The sequence below is a fragment of the Zonotrichia albicollis genome, chromosome 10 (assembly GCF_047830755.1).
Source record: "Zonotrichia albicollis isolate bZonAlb1 chromosome 10, bZonAlb1.hap1, whole genome shotgun sequence".
NCBI classification, from domain to species: domain Eukaryota; kingdom Metazoa; phylum Chordata; class Aves; order Passeriformes; family Passerellidae; genus Zonotrichia; species Zonotrichia albicollis.
In genome coordinates this window covers 19,012,935-19,038,742 of record NC_133828.1, presented here as the reverse complement: position 1 = coordinate 19,038,742, position 25,808 = coordinate 19,012,935, and the positions used below count along the sequence as shown (strand labels likewise).

General features: G+C 37.1%; 2 protein-coding genes across 6 annotated transcripts in view; both read left to right on the top strand.

Moving 5' to 3' along the window:
- BOLL (boule homolog, RNA binding protein) overlaps positions 1-5,847 on the top strand; it is a 30,132-nt gene extending 24,285 nt beyond the window's left edge. For all 3 annotated transcript variants that reach the window (XM_074548233.1, XM_074548232.1, XM_026795756.2), the window contains 3 exons: positions 466-540; positions 3,811-3,876; positions 5,713-5,847. In XM_074548233.1, coding sequence (XP_074404334.1) covers positions 466-540; positions 3,811-3,828 — 93 coding nt within the window. In that variant the 3' untranslated portion in view covers positions 3,829-3,876; positions 5,713-5,847. The remainder of the gene's footprint in view (positions 1-465; positions 541-3,810; positions 3,877-5,712) is intronic.
- An 8,191-nt stretch (positions 5,848-14,038) lies between these two features.
- RFTN2 (raftlin family member 2) overlaps positions 14,039-25,808 on the top strand; it is a 32,126-nt gene continuing 20,356 nt past the window's right edge. Inside the window, exons 1-5 of one of the 3 annotated variants that reach the window (XM_014269783.3) lie at positions 14,039-14,225; positions 14,676-14,822; positions 19,705-19,888; positions 21,786-21,897; positions 23,825-24,137. In XM_014269783.3, coding sequence (XP_014125258.2) covers positions 14,684-14,822; positions 19,705-19,888; positions 21,786-21,897; positions 23,825-24,137 — 748 coding nt within the window. In that variant the 5' untranslated portion in view covers positions 14,039-14,225; positions 14,676-14,683. Of the gene's footprint in view, positions 14,226-14,617; positions 14,823-15,561; positions 15,713-19,704; positions 19,889-21,785; positions 21,898-23,824; positions 24,138-25,808 lie in introns of those variants that run through there. The other 2 variants (XM_005490898.4, XM_014269784.3) reach the window with 2 other exon arrangements.

Genomic DNA, 25,808 nt, shown 5'->3' with positions numbered 1-25,808 from the left:
ATAATGTGCTCTTGGTTTACAGGTAGGCAATTCATTCATGTTAAAGGAAACAGTGTGTCAAATTTCAGAAGAATGGTGTAAAATTCCAAGAATAGTCTGTATTACTTGTATGTAAATATTTTATAGGTATGATACTGCTGGGAATCACATTTTCAATGTGCTAGTCTACACATTTAAACACTGTTCCCATTAGAGCTGAGTGAAATTTGTAATAAAGAAGCTGCTACTTCTGTCAAGGAAAGTGATTTATGACACTGATTTAAGATAAGTTCACTAAATTTTGCTAATGTGTGGGGAAAACATAGATTTAAATGTTGAAATTGTGTTTTTAAAAAAGTCACTAGTTCAGATAAGCATAGCCCACATTTTGAAGTTTTAAGGATTCTAAATGCCTATGAAAGGCTTAAAAAACTTAACATCGTGAAAGAAGCTTTTGTGCTAATTTTTGTGTTCTTTTTATATCAGCTGTATTCTGATCATGGAGTTCAAACCCTACATCACCAGCCCTATGTCCAGAGTCACATAGCCATGCCTGCAGCTGTGAGTATCACACCAAGCTAGTTACAGCAAGCACTGCAATCTTGCTGTCTTCTTTCTTGAAGTAGTGACAGTAAGATAAGAGGGGAATGCTTGAAAAATCTTTTATTAATTAATTAGTACATGAGGAAATGGGAAATATTGGAAACAAACTGAGATTTTTCTTCAACTGAAATTTGGTTACAGAGGGACAAACATGTTACGTATTTTGGAACTAATTGGGGAACTAAGTATTTGAAACATGACTAGTTATTTTAAGACTGAGCTACAAAGTAAACTGCAAATAAGAAACATTTTGAGAGAAAATAGTGAACCTTATTCAGTTCTTTAAGGTGATAGTTACAAATCCTTGTTTCTTTCTCTGCGTGTTTACCTCTTATTCATTACTTCAGCCTTAGAAAAGCACCTCATGTTGTGAAGAGTTGAGATTTTGAAACGCAGAAAATGAAAAACTGTCCCAGTCAGTCACCTGTGGGTGTTCTCTTGTGCAGTTCTGATTTAGAAAGGCCCTTTGAATATTATTCCATGTCACCTTTTGCAAGTTGGATTTTTTTGGTTTCCAATTTAAGGTCCTCTTGCCTAAATTAATAGGACTGTTGATGCCATATGTGAAATAATGTCAAAGCTGATTTGACTGATGTCAGAGATCTAAAATCGTCAGTAATTAAACTTGATATTACAGCACTTAGTCTTCTGTGAAAGGTGCTTACATGAGTGAATAAAAGTCATGTTATAAGCTCTCTTTTCCACATGTTTTAAACTTATTTTAGTTTTAGCATTTTTCCAGACCATTGTATAACAATATGTACTGGGTATTTCCAGCAGAGGGGGCTGTCACCCAAGTGTTGTCTTGGAATAAAGTGCTCTCTATTTCTTGCTCATTCTCTCCTGTTTTCTCAGAAGTCTTGTTACCTAGAATTAAAACTCTGCTCTGTTCAGGTCTCAAGTAGATTCACAGATAGTTAAACCCTTCCAAAGACTTAGTGAATTCTGGCAATTTTATTCATTGCAGGTAGATGCTGGATAGTCTTTATGTTTTAAGTTTTATTTAGTTAGTTAGTTTCATTTACTGGCAATTAGTAGTTCTAAAAAATAACTTTCCCTATAAAATTTTCATACTACATTTTCACATACCACTTGGAGTTTGGATATGTTTCCCAGGTACTGAGTATGATCAGTTTATGTTGTGTGTCTGTGGCTGCGCTCTCATCAATGATTGAAAAAGGCAAATGTTGGCAGCACACTGCTATGTGCTAGGCAAGTGCCTGCGGTATTACCACCTGCTCCCCAGCTGCAGAAGGCAACTGCCTGTGGCTGTAGTCTGCTTAAAATAGCCCAACAAATAGATGTGCTGCTTGCAAACTGCCAGGTGGTGGCAGTAGTAATGCCTGAAGTAATGGCTGTGCCTTGGAGGTAATCTGCTCATTGCCTCTATTGCACTGTGTATTCCCAGTGCAATTCCTGGGCTCTGTCCTAGGAGCTGTAAGTCAGGTGGTGAGAGTGGGATGCTACAGCTGCTATCCAGAGATTTTTCACAGCTGTAGACTTCTTATAGCTTTCAAATGCAGCTCACAGCACATCATTCTCTCTGTTCTACCATCAGTACAAATAGGGAGTAACTATTGAGTTACTTCAACAAAATGCCATTTTTTAGTACAAAGTTTTTAATAGTGCTAAATGAAAATTAGAAAACAGCATATTCCAACTTCCAACTATAAATTATTTTGAGATCCAAATTTGGTATTTAAGATAAAGTTTGAATCAAAAATGCTAATCCCCTCCCTGTGTTTGTGTGTTTGCTAATGGCATTGGATATATTTACTTAAAGCTTAATTCTTTTGGCAAGTAACAGCGTGTTCTGTTGATGAGCATATGACTTCAGATATTCACAAATGTACAAATGTATAAGGCTAACATTCATTCTCAAAGGCTGCCAGATGATGCTTTTTTTTAGAAAGTGAGAAGATTCTCATCTCTACTGGAGGTTTCAGATAATCTCCTCATTAGAAGATAGTATAGGAATGTTTGGATGCTTCCAGAGAGTATATATTAAAAAGTGTCTGGTAGCAAAAGTTACCTGGGCTATAGTAACAGTGGAACTTTAGTGAGGATTGAAATTTGTGATCTTTGATTTCAGGCCCAGGACAAATACCTGTGAATGAAGTTTTAGTTTTGTTAAGTGTTTATCTGAAGTTCTGAGGCACTGGCCTGGCAAATGTTAGTTCTATATTCTGTGTGTATATGAGGGAGACCCTTGAGGTGAGCACACCATTGCAGTCTGCAAAGCACACAATTGCACTCTACAGAGTGAGCAAAGTGTAAAAGGTTCTGGTATATGGATTGGGTGGGGGGATAGGATTTGTTTTATTTCATGCTTTTAGCTTTTTTTTTAATCTACCCTTTTGAGCTGCAGTGTCCCTTTTGGGGCACAGGCATGGTTCTAGTCTGTTGCAGTTACTGCTTTTCCTATAGTTTGTGTCAAGCAGAGTTTTTGGGTGGCATCAACAGTACCAGACAATAAAGTGTCCTTTGTGCTGTAGTTCATGGATGCTTGCATTCAGATCCTAGTGGTGCATGATGGCCTTTGCATGGTGAGTGTTCTGTAAATTGAACTGAACATAGCACACTTTTTCTCTGCAGGTAAGAGTAATAGGGGAATATTTGTGTTCAGTGTGTATAAGCCGTATAAACGTACATGTCTTTGTAAATATTTGTATAGATACACATGCAGGTAGATTGATGTAAATTGTGTCTATTATAACAGTTCTGGTGTAATCATTTGGGGGAAAGTTTAGTTATTTTATACTTGTACTGCATGTTATTGTCTGATCTTCCATGTGAAGCAACAAAAAATATTGCTGCATGTTTTCTGTGTAGGTAAGTGAAATTGAAAGAGGATAAGCCTTTTGTTTATAGATATGTTAGTCTAAGAAATGTGAATCTAAACTTCTAGTTATATGATTGCCAAGAACTTGTCACTAGCTGCAGCTAGGTCTGTTGCCTCTAAAATGGCTCTTTTAAACTCCACTTGCGAATTGGATATTAACATGGAAAGGTAGAGGAAGTGCATATTTTTTTCTCACATTGTTTCATTCTGTGCCCTCTTTACAAACGTCTCCTTTTCTGTTTCTTTGCTCTTACTTCAGTTCAGTGGTTTTTTTTTCTTTTGCTTTCTCTTTGTTTGATGATCCTATGGAGAATCCACTATTAAAGCATTTGGACCACTCTAGTCTATCTTTACTGATTAATTTTTCTTTTTTTTTTTGTGTCTAGTCCTTCCTATGTGGCTGAGATCCATCATCACCATAGGAGCTACAGCTGCCAGTTGTGGCATTTGGGGTCAGTTGTTTCATTGCAATGCTTGCTATTTATGATTTAGTGAATAATAAAATGTGCTCAGGTCTAGCACAGTCTGCAGCATCACTTGCCTGCTTCCTGCAGTTTGACACTTGCTAATAATTCTCTTCAGAAACCAAACTCTATATAATCAGTGTCATTCATTCCTGGGATGGTAGTGTATATGTAAACTCCATCATTTTAGTTAAACTGCCTGAATTTTATATGAGTTTGGATTGTTTTCCTTCAGCAAGAATGAAATTTTCTGTACTGCTAATGTATGATTCTTTTATTTCTGACAACTGTTTTAATTTCCTTTTAACAACTTCCCTTTTTCTTCTCCCTATTTTGTGCAATTTACAGTAGCTTGTGTTTATAAGGCTGTACTCTGGCAGGTGCTCAAGCATGCTTTTACTGTGAAAATGCTGCCTCTTTGTTGCTTACACTTTTTTAAAAATTAGAATTTTGATGAAAGGAGGCCTAGGAAAGAACATATGTTTTGCACATCTTAAAATGGGAGTAATTTTCTTACTTGATAGCCTTTAAACAGCTCACTGATTTGTAGCAGGGCCTTGCTGTATGTTAAGATGTGCCTGCATGATTTACCCCCAGCTGTGGCTTTTAAACAAATATTAGCAGCTTTTAAACAAATATTAGATGCCTACCAGTGTAAAACTGAGCATAATTTTCTCAGTAGACAAAGAGAATGTGTTTGTGTCCTACCTATACTAACAGGAGTTAAACTAAAGAAAAAGAGAAACACATTGGGGTTGAAATCCTAAAGTGGATATGAAAACTGAAGAGCATGGAACCTTGGAAGTTTTGAAAAGCAATGCACAATGTGATGGGGAGTTAGTAGCTGATGAAAAGAGACTGATACCTTGAGATTTATAGTGGTTTGGATATCCTGATAGAGGTGTATGAGCTGCAGCTGGTTGTATTAGGAAACCATCAGAGCCAGAAGGGAGAGTAAAGAGTTAAATTTAATAAAACAAAAAAGTTAGTGATGAAAAGGCCTGGCATAAGAAATAAAGTTAGAAAAAATGGACAGTCTGAGTCTGTCATATGACGTAGTTAAGTAAAGAGTAAAAGAGATGGACAGTGTACCTTTGGGATATGGAGCAGCTGAGATAGGGGGATTGTAAGAGAATTTCATCTTTGGAAGAGGAAACAGAATAGTACAAGTATTCTAAAATCTGTTTGTGCCAGTACCTAAAGTGGTAGCTGTGTTTTCTGCATCTTGCCGTCCTTTTGTCAGCAGCTAGTGGCATCCACTGACAAATTATGTAAGCACAGTCCATTGCCTCTCAGTTTACAAATAAAACAGCTTTCAGTTTGTTAGCTCAGGTTTTATGGGTCAGCTACTAAAAACTTGATGTCAATATTATTGTAAGTACCCATAGTAAAGCATTGCTCTGATCGACATTACAGAGAATGCTGAAGGGAAAAAAAAATTGAATTGGTTACATAGGTTTTCACAGAATGCTCTGTAAAAATAAATTTTCTCCATCCAATTAGAAAGAGGATACAATTGCTTTAATACCTTGACATCCTTTGGTAAGACCATACGATCAATGAACAAAACTGGCTTATTTTCCTTTAGTAAAAGCATTCTGAACCCATGCTAAGGTTCCATGCTTGTGAACAAAGGGGGGTATTTCCTGCCACTGTGGGCTTTATGACCTAGGTGCATAAGAAAAATCTGTTTTTCCTGTTTGCACCAAGTCTGTGCAGCTGATGCAATAGTGGACTGTAACTATTCATTGGAGCATTATTAATGCAGTAAGTGGGACACACTTTGGAACGGAAGAAACAACCCAGCATTTTCCCTCTCTTTAGGAATTGAGGTCGCATTCTGTGAGATGTTCTGCATCATTCGTCTGTGAGTCTGAAACCTCAGTATGCATCAAGTCATCAGTTTCCTCCTAGAAAGGATTACAGAATGGAAGATAAATCTTTACACCACCTTCTACAGATGCTGTAAAACACTGGGGTTTTTAGCTCTGTATTTTGCTAAAATACTTAATCACAGAGAGGGTATGTTCTTCCTAACTTCTGATATTTCCTTGCAGGTTCCCCAGTTAAAATACCACTACTTTCTGTCAAGTAATAGCTTGAAATTTTGTAGTTTGGTCAGGTAAAACCACATGAAATAATAATTTTATCCCTGCTCTTCCTTTCTTACTACAAACCCTGTTACAGGCAAGGGAGTGATTTCTGAAACACAGACTGCTGTATGTATTCCAGTTATAGCCCAGACTGAGAGCCAGCATACTTCTACTGAAGAGATAATATCCCCTTTAATTGTTGGTTTACATAAACTTTACAGATACATTAGTTACAAAGTTGAAGCTGTTTTGCCACATACAGCATTTTTGTACTGTGGATAAAATCTGATTATTTTAATCCATGTGAATTTCATTTCCATTCCAAAATAATTTGTCTAGCTTAATTTTTCTTGTTATCAGTGTTCTCTACTTTTATAAGATTTTACTTTGTATCATTTTAGTGTTTGCAGTAATAATTTGTTAAAATAAAATTTGGACCCCTAGTTTAATAATGATTTGTTCTCATTCTAATATTTTTATTGCATATGCATTTGGTTTTACAGTATGTTTCTTGCTATAGGAAAAGGAATGAAATGACTGCTTGAATTAGAAAAAGCAATGAAAATTTCTTTGCTTCTTTGGGGTTTTCTGTTGTCTGTTTGAAAATAAGGAACTCCCTGGTGGTATCACAAATTGAGATGACAGACTATTTTTTTCCTTGATTTCAGGAAAATAACTTTGGTTTTTAGTTGTGGTGTGTTGTTCATTTGGTTTTTGGTTTTGCTTCTCCCCTTTCCTCCTAGGGTTCCTTTTATTCATTACAAAATCAGATTCCCCAAAGGTTGAAAATAGAGGCTCTGTATTTACAGGAGTGCAAGGTATGGCTTATTGCTTCTGTAGCATTGAAGCCTTTATTTTTTGTATCTAAAATATGCTTGAGTTATTCAATTTTATCTGTTTCGTAGTAATTTGAGGGTTTTCTTTTTTGTGTGGATTTGTTTTGTTAGTACTTTCTTCCTTTTAATCATTCAGATATCTTGCCAAACAGACATTGTAGTCAGTGAATAATCCATGTATGGTATGTAAATCTCATTCAAGGTTCTTCTGGTGTTCAGTAGTGTTTTGTGGTGTTGTCCAGGAAGAGAGTTGGAGTCTGGTTCTGGTTTTATGCTGTTTTGAAATTGTTAGGAAAGGAGATGTCATGTACTAGGTCTTGGTTGCAAGTTTCCTCAAGTGACTTTGCATCTTCTGCTAGGTAGAAAAATGTACACAAATATAATTTTCATAATTTCTCTTTTTAACAATTTATTGCTGTAGCAGCTGTAGTGGATTGTTTTATCACTAATATCAAAAATAGTATACAATTCTTTTGGGGACAAGTGGAGTTCAGCCTGTTTTTGAAGGGGGAATTAATTTGTTTTAGGTTCTCATGTTTCTGAGCAAGTCTGTACCACTAAACACATCTGTCCAGTTCTGTTTAATTTTCACGTTTTAGAACTCCTCAATACAAGGTTATCATAAAAATCTTGGCTCATCAAAGCCATAATTCATTTCCATTGAAGAATTTTTACATATTAAATATTTTTAATGAGGTTTTGTCTCTAAAGGTACCAAAGAAAGAAAGATTATGTTCTGGTGGAGCCTTACTCCTTGTGTCAGGAAACACACATGTGACCCAGGGTTCTGGAGATTTAGTCCCAAGCCTGTATTTTTGAAATCTGCACTTTGTTTACCAAATGTGACTTTCCTGTTTTTAATTGTGCTTCAGAGATTCAAGAAAGTAAATTTTACAGTGAGCACTAATTTAAAAGAAGAGTGCTTAGAGGGAAGTCTCTTGAACTAATTGCTTGAAAGTGTCCAAATACTGTGCAGTCACATGTCATCAGATTGTGGCTCTATTCCAGACACCCACAAAATGTAGTTTCTTTTCTCTTAATTGGTGCAGATGTTAGATTGTTGATAATGAGTTAATCCCATGGCCTTTGCTTCAGAGACCACTCACTTTGTTTTACTTGCATGTGAACTTGATTGTTTGCAAGGTTACTCAGTGTCAGGCACTGAACTATCCATGCAGTGTTCCCCTGTGGGGTAACATCAGTCTGGAGGCACTGTTAGTTAGGGTTGTATCTTCAGGTCTTAACTAAGCTTTGTTTTGGTTTGAGAGACTGAGAAGAAAGCAAGTAGCTCTGAATATTGGTTTTCCTCCAGGAACTGGCCGTCACTGTTGAAATACTGAGGCCTTTTCATTTATATTGTAGTTCATCTTTGTTCAGAGTGCTTGCCAAGAGTGATGGCATGACATCAGACAGCAGTGACTGAACCAACCTTTCAGGAGTTCAGTCTCTGTAGGAAATGTACCTGACTTAGCTGTGTGAATCCCTGTAGTTGAATTAAATGTGTGCTGGGGAAGAACCACATTTCCTCAGTGCCTACAGTTGTGCAGTTTTGATGTTCTGGCATTCATGGCTTCTTGTTCCTTTACACTGCACTGTCCTATTCTATTCTGCTAGTTCAGCTTTCTGGAATGTGGAGATTGCCATGCTGTTCACCAGAAGTCATTTAGTTAACCATGGATCTTCAGATGAGGATTTTGGGGGTTGGAGAAAGGGTCATGTTCTTTTTGGCCTTCTGCAGTTTCCCACTGATAATAGTGAGGCTCCACACTCATGCTAGGAGGGAATGTATCCCCATGTGCCCTGTGGGCATGCAGTAACTGATAGCAAATCACCTTTGTGCATTGGCTCTCACATTCCCATATTAGCAAACTAGGTTAATTTTCTGACTTCCACCCCTTAGAATTTAGGACAACTGGTTGGTTTCTTCCACTGACAAGTGGTTGGTTTTCTACTGAGCTAGCTGTTACAGTATTTCTAGCAACTGCTGTCTGCTTATGTTACTTTTCCATTGCAGAAGGTTAGTTCTAGCATTCTCTGTTTTATAGAATAAACACTGGATGAAAGCTTGGACAGGCAGAAAGTTACTGAAGTGGTCTCTCAGGTATTTTTGTATATCTCTTTGGCTATTGTTTCTTGTAAAATGTAGAATTCTCTGGTTTATTAGTACTTTTGGTTCCTGCTTCAGATCTTTTGCAAAAGAAGTCTGTTGTTCCTGAAAAATTGTTTACAGTTTTCATTTTAAATTGGAATTTCTTTATATTCAGATACTCATTTTCCAAAAGAGCTAAGAAGTCATTGAGTAAACTGCATTCCAGTAGTAACTAGCAGAACACATGGCTCTCTTGAAATGTTTTTGTCTGTTTAACAAAGTTATGTGAAAAGTTGTATGGCTGCAAAATAGCTTTTTTTTTTTTTTTGTAAAATAGTTTTGTGCCTTTGTAATGTGGAAGTACTACAGCAGGTTCAGTTCACCTGCTTGAGAAACTTCCTAAGTTTCCTATTGAAATAAAACTATTCAGCTGAAGTCCTTATTTTAAGGATGTAGAATAGAGTGCCACGTGTGCAGTCCTGCACACTAGTCCTTATATAGCTGTTATACAGAAAATGCAGCTCTAGCCCATCCAGCTTCTTTCTAGAATCCATGGGTTTAGTTGGTGGCTAACATATGGCTGAGTGTTTGATACTGTATTGGAGATACAGATGACACACTGGCTACTGCCTTGATAAGTGAGACACTGTGAGTGCACAGAGAGAAAAGTTGAAGAAATTTGCAGATCTCATTTTAGAGAACGGTTTACAATTTTAGAAATTAAAAGCTCTTTTAATTGAAACTGCTTGTAATACAGCAATAATAAACAAGCTTCTGTATTTTTGGATTTCTAGTAAAGTTCTGAGTTAGTAGCTACAAGTTTAATTCAAGCTGGTCTATATTTACTGTTTGGATTGTAACTTTTGTTTATTGTAGAGTTTTAATATGGGTTTAAAAAAATGAAAAAATGAAATTTAACTTTGATCATTAAACTATGTTTTAATGACTGCAAAAGCAAACTATTGTCATCTCTGTTCATTGGTTTTAGAACATTTAAGTTAAAGCTTACAGCAGAAAAGCTGGCTTTTCTGCTCAAGTTAACCTGTTTAACAAGACTGTTCCTGTCACACTCACAAAACTCTTCCTTCAAAGGCAAATCATTTAGGCTGAAGAAAAAAAGCAAATTTCCAAACCTCAGAGCCTTCAGAATGGAATCCTGATGCTTCGTTGGTATCTTTAAATGGAGTCATTCTAGAGAAAAAAGAAATGTCAGTGTTTTAGTGCTCTTGGGAATGGGGGTGTGAAAAATATTTGACAAATGAGTTGCAGAATTCTTCTGATGGAAGCTTTTTGCTTTTTCTGTCATTATACTCACTTAAACAAAGACTTTACATTTGCTTTAAGTCATAAAACAAAGGAAGTAAGCCTGAAAAAGTTAAAAGGGGAACTAAAGTTCAAAGATGTTGCAATTTGAGGTTTTTAATATTTAGGGGGGTTGTAAATGTGTTAAGTCCTCAAACTAGCTGTTCAACTACCCTCAGGTTCCAAAGAAATCTGACTAATTTAGCTTGTGTTTGTAATTTGTTTCTTGTATCTTATTTATGTCTATGTCCTCTGTTTACATTTTGTCAGTGATGACTGATCTGTAGCCAATAACAATGCTGATTTCTTTATTGTTTTCCATGTATCCTTTATAAGCATGCTAACATTTCAGCCCAAATTGGAAATGTGCTTGATCCAAATAGTTTACATTTTGATTTTGTTAGAGGGAGTTATTTTTTTATCGAGTCAATTTTGGTCCTGGTGAAATCTTTATTATTAATAATACTTTAGGTAATTGGTAGAGGTTTAAGGTATTTGCATTTCTGCTGCTCACTATATCACCCTTGAGAACAGGAATGGATCTTTACTGGTGGTACATCCATGAGAAGATTATTCACTTAAAATTTGTCACTGATGGGCTTACCTGTAACAAATTCACTGATATAGGCTCACCAGACTAATGTTTTTTGTCCCAGTGGTGGCCTAACAGGCTGGAAGATGGGAGATGTTCTCCTCTTGGAGTCCTCATCCAGTTCTAAGTCATGGGATTGAGCAGGAGCCATGTCATGGTTGTGATGCACCTTAAATTTCATAGCCCTTAAAGTCTGTGATTTATATTTTGAAATGTAAAATTATAATACTACTGCTTTTGGAGTTAATGTAGCATTAAAGCAGTGTGATTCCTGTTGCTTTTAACTCACTAGCCAGTGTCCTAACCAGAAAGAGAAGGGTGGTGTCTAGGATAACTTTTGGTATGCTGATATAGCTGACTGAACTGCAGATTCAGTAATTTAGGATCTTTCTTCAGTTTCAGTTTAGATATTGTTCATACAGGCAAGAAACATATTTTGTGGAGTTATATTGTTTTCATAATTTTTCTTACATTTTATTATTTTAGTGAAGAGAAAACTGATCAGGTATCATCTCCCATTCTTGATCTCCTAAGGTGATAGAGGAGGAAATGTTTAAACTGCATTATTAAATGGCTTATGCAGATCCTGGGTTTTGGAGAAGTAAATATTTTTATTCCTGTAAATAGGCTTAGTGTTCAGATGGGTTTGTCACAGATGTTCTAAACGTCAAGAAGGGTTGTCTTAACAATTGTCTTAACAATTCTAGCAAGAGAGATCAAAAAGGGATGCCAGTGCCACTTGTTTGGCACCAAGGCCATAGGCAGAGCCTGCCCTGGCTGTCGTATTGATTGCAGCTTAGCAGAGTCAGGAACAGAAGACATCTATTTCCAAACTGCAGTTTCAAGCAGGTTCAGTCCTTTTATTCAATAAGCCTAGTAAAGCAATGAGAAAAACAAAAATGCCTCCCACACGAAAGCTTTTAAACCTCCCTCAGAAAAGAGGGAACAAAGCAGATCCTGAGCAAGGGGAGGAACAGCCCTGAGGTGTGGGTAGACAGCAAGGCTGGTTTGTCTCACAGTCTGGTCAGAGCTGCTGTGCACAACTGCTGCTGCTGCTTCTCATCCTGTGCTGCCAGCAGGCAGTCAGTAATCCAGCATGGGACACACATCCCTGTCCATGTGCTTCTCTTGCTGTCTTGGGATCATTTTCCCATTTAATCAGAATAAAAACTGTTGGGGATCCTGGAAGCCTTCCATGGAGGCAAAGTTCCTTTGGACTCGTTGGTCCTTTGTCTGGCTGTCTTTGCCTTCTTTAAAGTCTAAAATTTATATCAAGCTTCAGTGAAGGAGTCTCCTGCCCTTTCAGAGATGGCACTGTAAATACAACTTGCTGCTGAATCACAGGATAGTTTGAGATTTGCTCTTTTCTGCTGCCCGTTCCCAGAGCCTTTGCATTTTGGGTCACTGGAAGTAGATTGTTTTGTAGTTTGTATCCACTTGGTAACAGGAAATTGCAGCTCTTTAGCAGCTCTTGAATCTTAAGAATCTTGTGATCCTGTGTCTCTCCTGAGTCATTCAAGTGTTTTGATGCAGTTTCAACTCCAGTGGGAGATGCTGCTCATTATTGCTGATTTTGTTTTGTTTTCTTTGTTTTGGTCTGTGTAACCTTTGGTTTTATTAGTGACTTGAGTCAAGTCTGCAATGACAACTGTTGACTGACTTCCAACTTGGGAGCTTATAGCTATTCATGCTTATCTAGGATTGCACCAAATATGGACCATTGCTTTTATCTGGAACTGTGATTCTTCCTGGTGTTGTAAGAGTTTGTTTATATTATAGAAAATCCCATCTTGGTGAAGGGGTTGTAACTTTGTGTAAGCCTTGTCATGAAGAGTTCAAAATGCATGTTCAAAATGGCCTCATTGAAAATGTAGTTATTTTAAGTTAAATAAAAACGAAAAAGCAACCTGCTGACAACTGGACTGGTGCTGCAAAAATGTTGTTTTGCTTATAGCTATCTTACTCATGCCATGGCTTCATACAGCAGTTACAATGAAACTTAAGGGGAGTGTAGAGTGAAGCAGCTGGGTTCTGAAGGTGGAGTGGACACTTCACATGTATGGCTGATATGGCAATAGTTCAGGGATAACCTTTACTGAAAAAAAAGTAGTGTTTGGGAGCAATTTCTGTGTGAGAAGACTCTCAAGAAGTTGAAGAATTCTGCATATTTGATGTGTTTTCTTAGGTTTTAATTGAGAAGACAATGCTTGAGGATTTCCTTTCTGTCTCAGCACCTGGGAGCCTGTTTTAAAGACTGCAATAAACAGTCAATTACATTACTTCAGTTCCAGGCTCTGCACTAAGTGATTATAGTTTTTTTTTCTAGCATTAAGTGACTATAATCTATAATGTATGTTTCAAAATGTTGTAGTCTCTAGCCATATAGTTCTTGATAAGTTACTTAAATAAAAAGTTAGATCACTTTGCTTGCAGGAGAACAGAAACCCACAAATAGTTAATGTCGAACTTGAAGTTATTTTTTATACAAAATATTAGCATTTTTAATAAGGCATATATATTTCAATGAAAAAGCAGAAAAGGCTTTTGAATTTAAATGTGCCATTCATATAAAATGGTGTTATGAATCTTCAGTTTTTTCTCTAGATGATTCTGAATTTCTTTAGGTGCAGTCTAAAAATAAAAATGCCAATTTCTAACAGTTCATCCTGGGAACAGCAGGGCCACAGAAAATAACTCAGTGTTTCTTTTTTCTTCCTATGCATTATTGTGATCTGCATCAGGTATAATGCAGACCACAATAATTACAAGTGACTTGCAGTAGTTAATGGAAGGGTAATGAGAGCCCTTAAATTATACTAAATTTTTAGAACCTAAAGAAAAGTTAACATAGAAAACTTTTTACAGTGTTGAAAGTCTGTGGCTGTACCAATTAAGGTGAGTTTAACAGAGGAGAAAAGGATTCTGTTTTTTCAATACCCATGAATAATGGAAAACAAAGTTTTGTAATTTTTTTCATATGTAGTATTGACAAAGTCTTTCCCATTTGAAATGAAGAATATTTCAGTGTGATTATTTTTGGTGTTTTTCAAAACCAGTTGCACAAGTTAATTTTCATGCTGAAGATTCTTATTGATTTTTCTGGATAAGAAATTACTACCTATTTTTACACCATTACACTGTGTTCATGTTGTTTTTGGTTTTTTTTTTTTTTTTTTTTCTCTGTAAGAAAGTCCCTGTAGAAAGGAAATAGGAGCCAACTCTGAAATCTAAAATAAGGACTAAACAGCTTTTCATTTGCCTTTCTACCCTTTGAGATGCCAGAAGCAATTTCCTCTTGAAGCTGACTTCCTTTCTGGAAGTCATTTTCATCTCCAACCATGTTGAGGCTCTTTTCTCATTCTTTCATTCTGACTAACTTGCTTTTTTCCTGTCTGACTTTCTACTGCAGTTGGGAACTTCTGGAGGTAAGTAATGACAGACAAGTTTCTCTCTAACTTTCTTTTTCAGTTCTTCTTCCCCCCTCGCCCCCCCCTCACCCAGTCAGTCTAGAAGGACAAACAAAGCACTATTGGTGTCCTCTGCAAGAGAGCACTGATAGGGGCTGGCTGTAAATTGACGTGGCATGGAAAATCTCTGCTAGTTGGGAGCAGCTCTAATGTTGCTGTGAAATCCAGCCTACTCTTAGCCAAGTTTGTAGCTTGAAATCGTCACGAGCTTACTGCTTCTATATTAAAAATGAATGGAAAGTACCTTTGCTTTTTGGTCTGGGAACTGGACTTTTTCTCTGTTTGGATTTGCAGCTAATAGGGAAAGAAAAATCGAGGGGAATTATTTGGTTCCTTTTTTTTCCCTGTAGTAGGAGCGACAGATCTTGCTGCTCCCCCCACCTTTTCCTGCGACTTAATCATTTGCAGATCTTGCCATGGGGTGCGGACTGAGAAAGCTGGAAGACCCAGATGATAGCAGCCCTGGAAAAATCTTTTCTACACTGAAGAGACCACAAGTTGAAACAAAGACGGATTCTGCTTATGAATATGTATTGCTGGATTTTACCTTAGAAGGTATTTTTTTTATGCTGTATCTTTACTATTTCGAAGTAAGAAGGAAGAGGGTTTAACTTAGTTTTGTCTTGTTTGACTTACAGTAAATCTTCGGCACTTTTGTCAAAGCTAGCCAAAATGTAAGACTTTTATTTTGAAACACAAATCACGACGAAGGTTCTTACTTGTATAAAATTACAATGGAAACTGCTGAAGTATTTTTAACAACCAAACCCTGCAAATTATGCAACTGTCCTCGTTAAGGAAGCTGGCTAGAAACTGTTAAGAGATTTTTCCTAGTTTCCTGTGAGTCACATACTGCCATCCGTACTGGCTTTGAATAATGGTTGTCTGAATTCAGTGTGACGGTTCAGAAAATACACTGTGCCTGAGCCTTAATTGAATAACAATTTTTTAAATGCACTCAACTTCCGAAAACAGGCTGTCATTGTCCTTGTTTCTTTATGCAGAAGTAAGTCTGTTCCTTAGTTGTATATCAGGAGTAACTTCCCCTCTTACGCCCACCACAGTCTCTTGGTAGAGGTTTCTGTTATAAGAGTCTGAGTTTTGTCTTGCTTTTTTTCCCAAATGCTTTACTTGTAGTTGTTGAATAGTCTTTTGAAATTGTGAGTGAAATGAAACTAAATCTGTATGCATAGCTAGAGGCAGACAGTGCTCTGTGGGATACTTCCTTCCCGAGGGTGTCCCATCTCTAACAGAGCAACTCCCTGTTCCACAAAGTTGAAAACATAAACAAGCCCAGATGGCTGCCCTCAGAGCTCAGACAGCTCACTTTTACACTCACTTCATAGTAACTTGCATTTTGTAACAGCCTAGTGTACTGGAAATGCTTAATAACAAGGATTTGAAGTAAATGCTGTTACTAGAAGGGTTGGATAAAGGGAAACAGTGTAAGTGCAGATCTTAGTGCAATTGCAGAAACTTTTTCATAAACAAAAGTTGGCTTTTGATTATTTTTTAGTGTTGTAATATTTTTATTTTAAATACAAGAGTCTTTTCATTAAAAAGCTGTATGAGACTAATAGAAGATATATTCTGCTAGGTTACATAGTACTAGAGATCTAACTTTGTTCTGTTTATTTGCATAAAAAGTTTCTCACTGGTTTTTTTCCTTTTGAAGAAACAAAACTATCAAATAAGTAGTGGTAAGGTATTGGAAATAAAGCTAGGCTACCTAGTACATACATTAATTAAATACCGATACAGGAAGGATAAAGTTTTTGGAAACTGAAGAGCATTCAGTGTTCTTAAATAGCCTCTGTTCCAGGTAGTTTTTTTTTTTGTTTTCAAGGTAGTTTCTAATAGTGTTTTATAAATTACTTGTTTTAAAGGTGGCTGTGACCTTTGAAGTAATAGCCCATCGAACATGTGCAATTAAAGGTGTAGCTCTGTTTTAATAACCTAGCAGCACAGCCGTAAAGATTCTTTTTCTGTTGTTTGTCTGATAATCAGAATTGCTTTGCTTCAGTGGAATTATGTTAAATAACTGAGATCAGTTTCAGACAGTTACCTCACTCTTTTTTAGATTTCTTACTGGAAGTAAGGGGATTTGTAAACAAAGGTATCTTTCTGTTGAATGGTTCTAGATACGTGTATATAACCTTAAATTTTTTTTAAGCCTCTATTTTTACAGCTAAGATGAATACAGAAAAAGAACATGGTGCATATTTCTACTGTCTTGGAGGCAGTTTTCAATTCTGAGTGTTTCTGAAATGGGTGGATTGGCTCAAGTATGGTGGAGAATATACTGAGCTTTTTTTCTTTTTTCCTTCAGTCAGCTTGCTCATGTACTTGTTGCTATTTGAATGTCCTTTGGCTTAATTAAACTGGGAGCCCTTTATCACTTCAGACCAAAGTTTTTCCTCTGCTGTCAAGTTGTGTATTTATGGCACTCATTCTGCTTTGCCTACTTCCAGAACAAAGTCTTCCTCTGCATAGGGGATTTACATGTGCCCGAGTGATTTCTTGTCACTGGATCTTGCACCAAGAAAAACAGAAAGTCTGCACTTAATAATATTTTAAGATCTTACAGTAAACCATGTCCTGCATCAGGATAAAAGTATAGCAAGCATAAATGTATTATTTCAATTCAATATGCCTTATTCTGTGCTTTATCAGGTATATGCAATGTGAAGTCAAAATGAGCCTGCTGGGGAAACTTTCAGCAGTCCCTGATCTTTTCTCCCAGGCCATGATGCAGATTAGGTCAACCATGCTGTAGTCTGAATTTGCTGGCTGGAGTCCCTGTGCATCTTAACTACTTATTAGCTGTGCACTGAACCTTGGCTTCTCCCTTCCTGGTCCCCAAAATGCTCCCATCCCTACCGTAAAAATTAGCTGTGAGTTCCATGGGGGATGATGGCCATCAGGGGAATCCCAAACAAAAAAAATCACAGCCAATCTTTTATTTTGGTGGACTGGAGTAGTACAAAGAAGAGGGAGCAGTGGACACTGAAGTGTAATTTTAAATGCTGGTCAGTGACTGTAAATCCCAAAGTCTCAGTCATGAAGCATATCCCAATCACACAAACAGCTGCTATTTTTTGAAGTCAGTTTAACCAAAAAGTAGGGGTAGTTTCTATATTTCTTCTAAGCAGAATGCTTATGCATTATCCACTATGCTCCTATTAGGGGAAAGAAGAAATATTGATGCAGCCTGCTAAGATGACATGCTGTCAAGTTCGTGTCACTCTGAATACCAGTGTGAATATGTATGAAATAGCTGTTTTGTCATCATCTTCAGTATCCTGCATCTGAGATTTACCATGCATCTGGAAAGTTAGCTGGAGTTCTTACTGCTACAGCATTTTGGCTACCTGTTGAGAGCACATCAGGAAGGAAAGTTTTGTTATGAAAAAGGGTTTAAGACATTCATAAAATCAGGGATGTGGCGAGCAAATTGCATCATTCCTATTTTTTTGATCTGTAGGCTATGGAGCAGTTATTTCTCAATACATGGGCTCTTGGATTTGCAGAGTGGAATCATGGGATGGGATTATTCTAATGACAAAATGTCATCTGTTTACAAAAGGGAAGCTGTGATACACTGTCTGCTTAAAGAAAAAGTGCAACAGCCTTGTCCATATGACTGAGAATGACAGTTTAGTTAATAGCTTGAATTTGCTGGATGTCAGCAATAAACCATCAATATGTGTGTTGGTGATAGTTTTTGGTAGTGTGTGTTTCCCTGGTATAAATTATCCTGGTTCTTCTTGATGGCTTTTCTCTTAAGGTTCTTACAGTGACAAGCAAAGTAGGCCACCATTCCTTTTCCCATTAGTAGAAATTGGTGTTAAAAAGCATTTGAGTGTTGTAAAATACTAGTTTCTGATAGTTTGTGGGGGTTTTGTGGTCTTTTTTTAAAGCCCTCAGTAAGTGTATGTATGTCAATATTATCCACATTTTATAGTGGGAAAGCAGTGTAGAGAGGCTTTACACAACACTACTTGTGAATCAGCAGAGTTCTAATTCAATTTATTAGAATAAAACATTGGTGCAAACTAAGGAGTCATATATCTGGTTTATGATAGTTTAAAGCAGCAGGATAGACAAACTTAGTGACTTCTGTGTATCTTAGGTCCTTAAATTCCTTGCTATTGCCAACCTGCACTATAATGCAGATAGACAAGAGAAGGCAGGGACAAGAAATTAACTCAGCAAAGTGATGAGAGATTTATATAATTGCATTTACTTTCTTTTTTATTTCATGCATTTTTTTAATTACAGAATTAAAGAAGAGTTAGTGTGTTTAGTTATTTTCAGTTGTATGGTTAGATAGGGAATGTTCAGGGCAGCACATTACACTTACTTGTATATTGGAAAAGGTGTTGCTTAGTTTTGACTGAGGCATCCTTTGGTGCAGATGGGTGCTGGTATTAATGCACAGAAAGTCCTGCAAAGAGGGATCCATCAGGATCCAGGCAAATAGGCTGCTTGGAGCAGGGCTCACCAACAGACCAGCACATTTCCAGCCAGGCTGTTTTGTTATCAGAGTTCCTAAGTGCAAAAGATGAAAGCTTTGGCAAATCTGTGCTGGTGTAATGACTCTTCTGCTGCTATTTGTGTATGAGTATTGATTTCCTGCTTTCTGAGGGCATCTAGAGTTCCAGCTGTTCTTGTGAGAAACAGGAATTACTGACCCATCAGACTGACTGTAGCAGAATATGTATCTGTTACCAGTGTGGAATCTTCCTTTTCTCTTTGCAAAGGCTGTGGACCATTTTAAAAAGGTTCTCCAACAAGTTTTCCCTTTATCTCTTTATGTTAGTTTTCCCTAACAATAATGTATTATCCAGTTGCTGCCTCTTGATGCAAAATGCCTGCACATGCTGAGCGGGACCCTCCCTAGAAATCAGCTTACTTAGGTGATGTGTAAGTTTGGTGAAAAAAGGAACTGGGACTGTCAAAAGTCCCAGATACTCCTCCAGATAATTTCTAAGTGGAAAAAAATTAATGGAAACAAATCAATTGTTGTAGGCTTAAATCTGTTGCGTGGAAATTTACCTGAAAACTGGAGTTGAAGGATACTGCATTAGTATGTTTAAGGCTTGGACTAGACAAAATAGTTGCTTTGTTAAGTTCAACTCTATTATGTGTTTAGATGTTAACACAGCTTTTAAATCAGCTTGGCAGACCTTGATCAAACAGACAATGTTGCCAAGTATGTTAAAATAGATCGTATTAAGTTGTAAAAATAGGTACTTGAAGTAGTTGAATAGTGTTGAATCACCCGTGAATCTGCTTTTTCTTGTATAAATAGAACTGTAGGTTTTAGTAAATAGCTGGGGATAGGTTTTGTGGTTTGCATAAAGGGAACTCACCTAAAGTGTTTATAGACATACACAGTATCATGTGCTTCTCTTCTGCTTTCAATGCTTTGTAGCTTCTTCAAATCCAGAAGTGATCAGGATCAGTTCTGTGTTGGATATAGCAGCTCGGGTGGAAGAGTATTACAGCCAAGGCTATGTTGTGGGCGCTGTGCATCCCATTCTGCTGCCGGTGGGACGGAGGAGGAGCTTCCCTGCAAGTCACATGTATCGAGTGGTGCTCTCCCGGTTAAAGCTGAGGTAACAGGGAAATCCTTGAGTACACTGATCCTGTGCTGAAGCCATTTGTGTGTGGGCTGCTCAGCATTCATTGCTTATCAATTTGAAATGAGCACCTGAGATTAGCCAGTTAGTAATGTCTTTAATTAATGCTAAGTGCACAGTAAGCTGACGTTTCCTTTGCCTTAGTAAATAGCCTAACAAAATCCTAAGTGTAATATCATCTGTCTTAGAACTTGCAGTAAATAAGATTAACTAAAATACTAGGAGAGTAATAAGCTGCTTTAAAGTATGTAATGCTTGCCTTTTCTTGGTTTGCAAAACTTTTGTCTTTCCCAGGGGAAAATGACATAGATTGTGAATTAATTTGTCAGGGATAGTTTGGGTTTTTCCTTATTAAGAAGAAAATCTTCATTCTGGAGCAGAGGTTATACAAAAGCTTTGTTTTGACACTGAGGGAGAGGCAGGAGCTTGTTTATGTTCCAGATCCACGGTCTTGTTTATTACTCCTGTTTTTACTGCATTAAAATCACCATGTGATCCTAAAAAGACATACAAAGCAATGTTACCATTCATTAGTTCCTTTGAATGCAAAGAAGCTAACCTCTTGTTCTTATTTTGGATAACTATAAAGTGGATTTCTTACAGCATTAAAAGCTGTGAGGCTTCCCCTTCTCTCCTAAGTCCTTATGTGATGCACAAAGGTTCTTGTCTTTATCTGAGGATTAGGAAGGTGTGAATTGGAAGCTGCCTTGCTGCCACTGCAGTAATGCTTTCTCTAAGTGTTCATATAAGAGAAATTCTCAAACCCTTTGATTAAACAAGCATTTTTGGGAGTATTTGCTGTTCATGCAATTTAACCTTTATAGATTCATCTGCAGATAAGGTGAATGCTGTTCCTGTGGGCAAAAACTTGAGTAAGAAAGCAAAATGCTTGCCCTGGAGCTGAGGCTTCCAAGAGCTGACACTATTTGCCTTACTGCTGTAGATGTGACATCCTTTGGAAGTTGTTGTTTGAACCTTGAGGCCTTGAATGGGTGAAGGATGAGACTGTAGCATACCTGTGAAACTGGTGTAGGTTCTAGTTTCCTTGCCAGCTGCCATATGTTCCAAGGCTGGTTTTGCTGTGGGCAAATACACCTTCTCCAACTACTGTTTGGAAGGTCAGCTTCTGTATTTGCATGTGTCTAATCATTTCATTTAGAATTGATTTTCTAAATGAAATTATTATACAAAGAAAGCATCAAATAAAATCCCATTATATTATTGGCATACACTAAATATTGTCTGACTAATAACCAGCTTTAGATGAAACGTGAGGACTGTTGTGACTTTGAATGGAAGTTGGGGTTTGTCAGCTTCAATATGAGAGATTCAAACATTATTTAACCCTCAGTAAGTGTTTTTGCATTGTGTTCCTAGAATTTGCCTATACTGTTTCATTTAACAGCTGCAGCTCTCCTTTAGTTACAAAAACTAAGCAGCAGCATGTTAACAGTGTTAAAGGACCATTTCTATTCATGGTGTGTTTTCTACAAAACTGAATCTGCTTTGTGCTTACTAAATTTAGTTTTAATTTGTGTGTTTTGCATTGTCAGAGATTTTTGCATTTATTTATTACAAAGGCAGAGCTGTTTATCAGTAAGGCTTCATTTCCAAACTATCTCTCTGCATGGTCTTTAGATGAAATTCCTGTTAAATATTAATATTCTCATCCTGGCATTGAAACACATAGTACCTGTCACTTTGTGTAAGAAACAGAACAAAACACCAAAACCCATTGACTTCTAAATAGTATGAAGAAGCATTGTCAGGATTTCATTCATAACTATTCCAAAAGAAAAGAATTCTATATGCAAGCACTTGCTGAAGTTAGCAGCAAACTCCTGACAAAGACTGCTTTCTTTCTGTGTTCTAGCCAGAAGCACGCAGCACCCAGAGCACAAAGGCACCCCAGGCTGGTGATTGAGGAATGTCCTTTAACATATGAAACACTGACAAATGAAGTAGTGAAAGAACTGCTAGAAAAGGTAAGGGAGGTTTTTTCCAACTTCTCTTCAGATTTTTGTTTCTATCATAAGTGTAAGTTACATTTAGTGGTTGTGGTTTTAGTTTTGTGTTGATTTTATAGAAGCTACAAAATTTATCTCAGAGTGAGAAAAGAGTTACTTTTTGTCAATATCTCTGTAAAGCTTTGGAAGTCTTCACTGAAAGCAAAATCAAGCTCAGTCTCTCATTATAAAACACTTGTATGATATGTGAATTTTATGTTTTTCTGAGTAAAGTACCCAAGAAGAAATGTTCTTTTCATTCTTTAACAAAAAATACAACATGTATAGGAACTAAAATAAATATTTACTAAGCACAGCTTTTGAAAACATTGTATAGTTACAGAAAACTTCTACTGAAATGCAAGTTCTAGTTCTTTTTGTGTTTAACTTCCTCTGCAGAATTGAAGACTTGCTGGAATAGGAAGCTATTGTTATTACAAGAGTTAGTGGTATCTTTTACATTAGTTGCCAAGGAGGATAGTAGAAGAAAAAGCATGTTGGAGATCTTTTTTAATGATCTTTGAAATTTCAAGAGTTGTTTGTATTTTATAAATGGCTTCTTTTGACTTTCTTGGGTTCTTCAGATGTAAAATGTGATTACATTATGCATTTATAATATATATATGTGTATATATATACCTATTCCAGGTTGGTGGTGTAGTGTAGCAGACAGAGATTGGAAGGAAGAATACAGTTGAAATGAGCAGTGATGGAGTCTTGGAAACATATCTGTTACAGAAGTAGTATGTGAGAATAATTTGATTTTTAAATGCCCTCAGTTTTAGAAAGACAGAACCATTAATCCAGTCAAGTCTTTGTACTTGTTTTTTTTTAAGATATGAAACAATAAAACTTTGTGGTGTTTCAGGAAAAAGATTCTCATATTGTCTGTTTTTCTCTGTTGCTCGTTAAATTCAAAGCTATTTTGGCTGTCCTTGAAGCAGCAGCTCTGTATGTATGACCACAGTGATTGGCATACTGTAGTATTGCTGTACATAAATAATGACTGTAGGTAGACTGAGGTGTCACTGTCATGGCACTAAAAAGGGATTGCAGTAGCATCAGGTGTTGGATTTTTACTCACCCTGGGGATTAATAGTTTATGTGAGTAAACTGAACAAAGATCCTTCCCCCTCTGCCCTCACTTAATCCCGTACTTCCCATGTGATGTCTTCTTTCTGAGCTGAAGCTCCTCTGTTTGTCTGTGAGGACTTTACTTCACAGGGGAGCACGTAGTACAAGGTGTCAGTGGGGTCACCTTCCTGAATGACAGCACTCCTTCACCCAGGGGAAAAAACAGCCCCAAGAACAGACACATCCCACAGATGGCACAGATGTTGCAGTTGTGCATTGAGACTTCAGTGCTGGGAAGACACCACTGGCTGAAATAAGAGGATCTCCATTTGCTTCTAGCCCTCTCCTTTCTCTGCTCCTCCACTGTCCTCAGTAATAACAAAGCTGAGCAGCCTCCAAGGGAGCCAGGGGGCAATGACTCATGGCTCATGAGAGAGATACTGACCTCCAATACTACAGAAGTGTTTTTAGTATGACTGGCATCACGTATTTAGAGAAATATTATTTATTGCTCTGCTGTGCTGCTTATCAATACAACACAGTAAATAAAGTACTTTGGGTTTGTTCTAAATGAGGGATTTGGTTTACTCTGAAGTCAGTACCAGTGCTGGCCACCTTTCTTGGCCTGACTCCAAAGGCATGCTGGAAAACTTCCATTTACTTTGAAGCAGGAGTAGCACCAAAGACCAGTCACCCTTCTGTAATACAGTGTTAGGCCTTTATGTCCTCAGCAGTTTAGTAAGGTGGTTCAGGTATGTACAAGTTTTAAAGAAGAAAAAGGTCTATGCAATTGTAAAATGACTTTGCAGCTAAGTTTTATGTTGTATTGCAGGTTAATGAAGCTGCTAAAAGAGGAAAGAAGTTTGTGGGATTTATAACACAACATTTTCCTCATCCTAAAGCCTGTAATGGAACAAGTGCAGATGGAGGTACAGAGCTGGAATCAACGCTGGGCAGAAGAAATAGGGAACACAGAAGAGAAAACTTTGAGGAAAACTATAAAAACTGGAATGAAGGGACATTGAGTGGTCACTCATCTGAGAGTGGGATAGAGGAAGAAATGCATGGAGAAAGCAGACTGTTAGAGGATTCAGATTTCCAGTTTGGAAAAGAAGTCAGCCCTTCTAAACCACGGAAAGGAGATGGTAATAAATGCTGCTTGTTTGTTGCAGAAATAAGGTATTTTATTGAGGCATTGGAAAAAATAAAACAGTTTTCTGTTGTATCAAATACTAGTTTTGGAAGATGCCTCTACGCATGCATATGTAAATGCAGACATATTTCTAAAAGAGTTGCCAGTAAAAAAAGCAGAAGGAACACTCACCTTCTCTTTTATGTATGTGAGCTGTAGTAATGTATTGAAATCATATTTCAGTTTTCATATAGACTATTGTAGATGTACTGTCAGAATTCTAGTTTGCAATTTAAAGAAAAAAAGAAAACCACAAACAAACCCCCCAAAATCACCCACAATGTAATTGTGGTTTGAAATGTGGCACATTTCAAGGTTTTTTGCTCAATATGTGTATAACGAACATGTGGCAGTAAAAATCTTTCCTTTTAGAAGGATGCAGTTGTTATAAAATATTTTCTGGAATGCACACGTAGGTTTACTCAATATAAAATTATAAACACATAATGATTTCAAAGTATACATTGTGATTTCAGTTGTGCCTGTTTCAAAGATGACAACAAAGAGAGCCCCTTCCAACTAGAGCCATAATTTTACATGCTTCCAGGCAACTCACATAATGTACACCAAATAAATCCGTTCATAATGGATTCTTTCTGGTTAATGTGCCTTCAAGAAGTGTCCTGAAAGAGATCACTGAAATTAATGCATTGACCATGAAATCGAAGACAATCATTGTTACAAAATGAATTTCTTAGAGAAAAGTAAGCATTAGAAGTATAGGAAGGAAAAGCGTAATTGAAAAAATGCTGATGCTGTGATAGACTACTTTGTTGTAGAAGGATGAGGTGCTTGGTGTAGTCTGTGCAAAAAATGGTCTGAAGCATTGACTTCTGGTACTGAAACTTTTAAGGCCTGCTGGCTGCTAAGAGGAAAAGGTAGAAAGAAAGAAGTAATCTGAGTAAGAGAACTAATGCAAGACAGAGTTGTGTGGAAAGCAGGCAGCTTGAAACTTTCATGTCAGGCTGCATTCCCTGATGAGCCAGACATGTTTTAATTGCTCTCAAAAGCAACCTTTTCACTTTCCTGTTCAAGCAGCTCTCCAGTTTGTAGACTGTGAGAATAATGACTCTAAGCACAGAGATAATCAATGATCCTCTTATTTTTAACACTCGAGTAAAGCAGTTTTCCTACAAGTAAGCCTTTATAGCATAATCTGGTGAAGCTTAACTCTTCTCTTACAGCTTTAAATAGTGGGTTTGCTATATATTAGCAGTCCTGTAAGGAAGAAGTGGAAAACTAGATTCTCTTCAGGAGCATTGTTTGTGCAGGCTGGCATGACCAGGTAGATCAGCAGCCAGAGCATCCCCTATGTGTAGTGTTCTCAGGAAACTTCAAAAAGCTTAGGAAGGATATGCCAGGCTTCTCTACACTAGTCAAATAGAAAGTCACTGGAGTTCACGAGATAAAACATCTGGAAACTTAACCACCTTTCTTTGTTTTATGTAATCGTCATTTTGAAAAATGCTGATGTGAATTTTCCAAGGCAGTCTTGCATATGTGTAGGTATATACTGCTCTGCCAGTGTGCCACTTTCATTTACATCTTCTCAAAAGAGGCAAAAAACTATGTTCAAGTTAGAGATTTAGGGATTTTAAGTATCAATTTTTACTGTTATATTGCT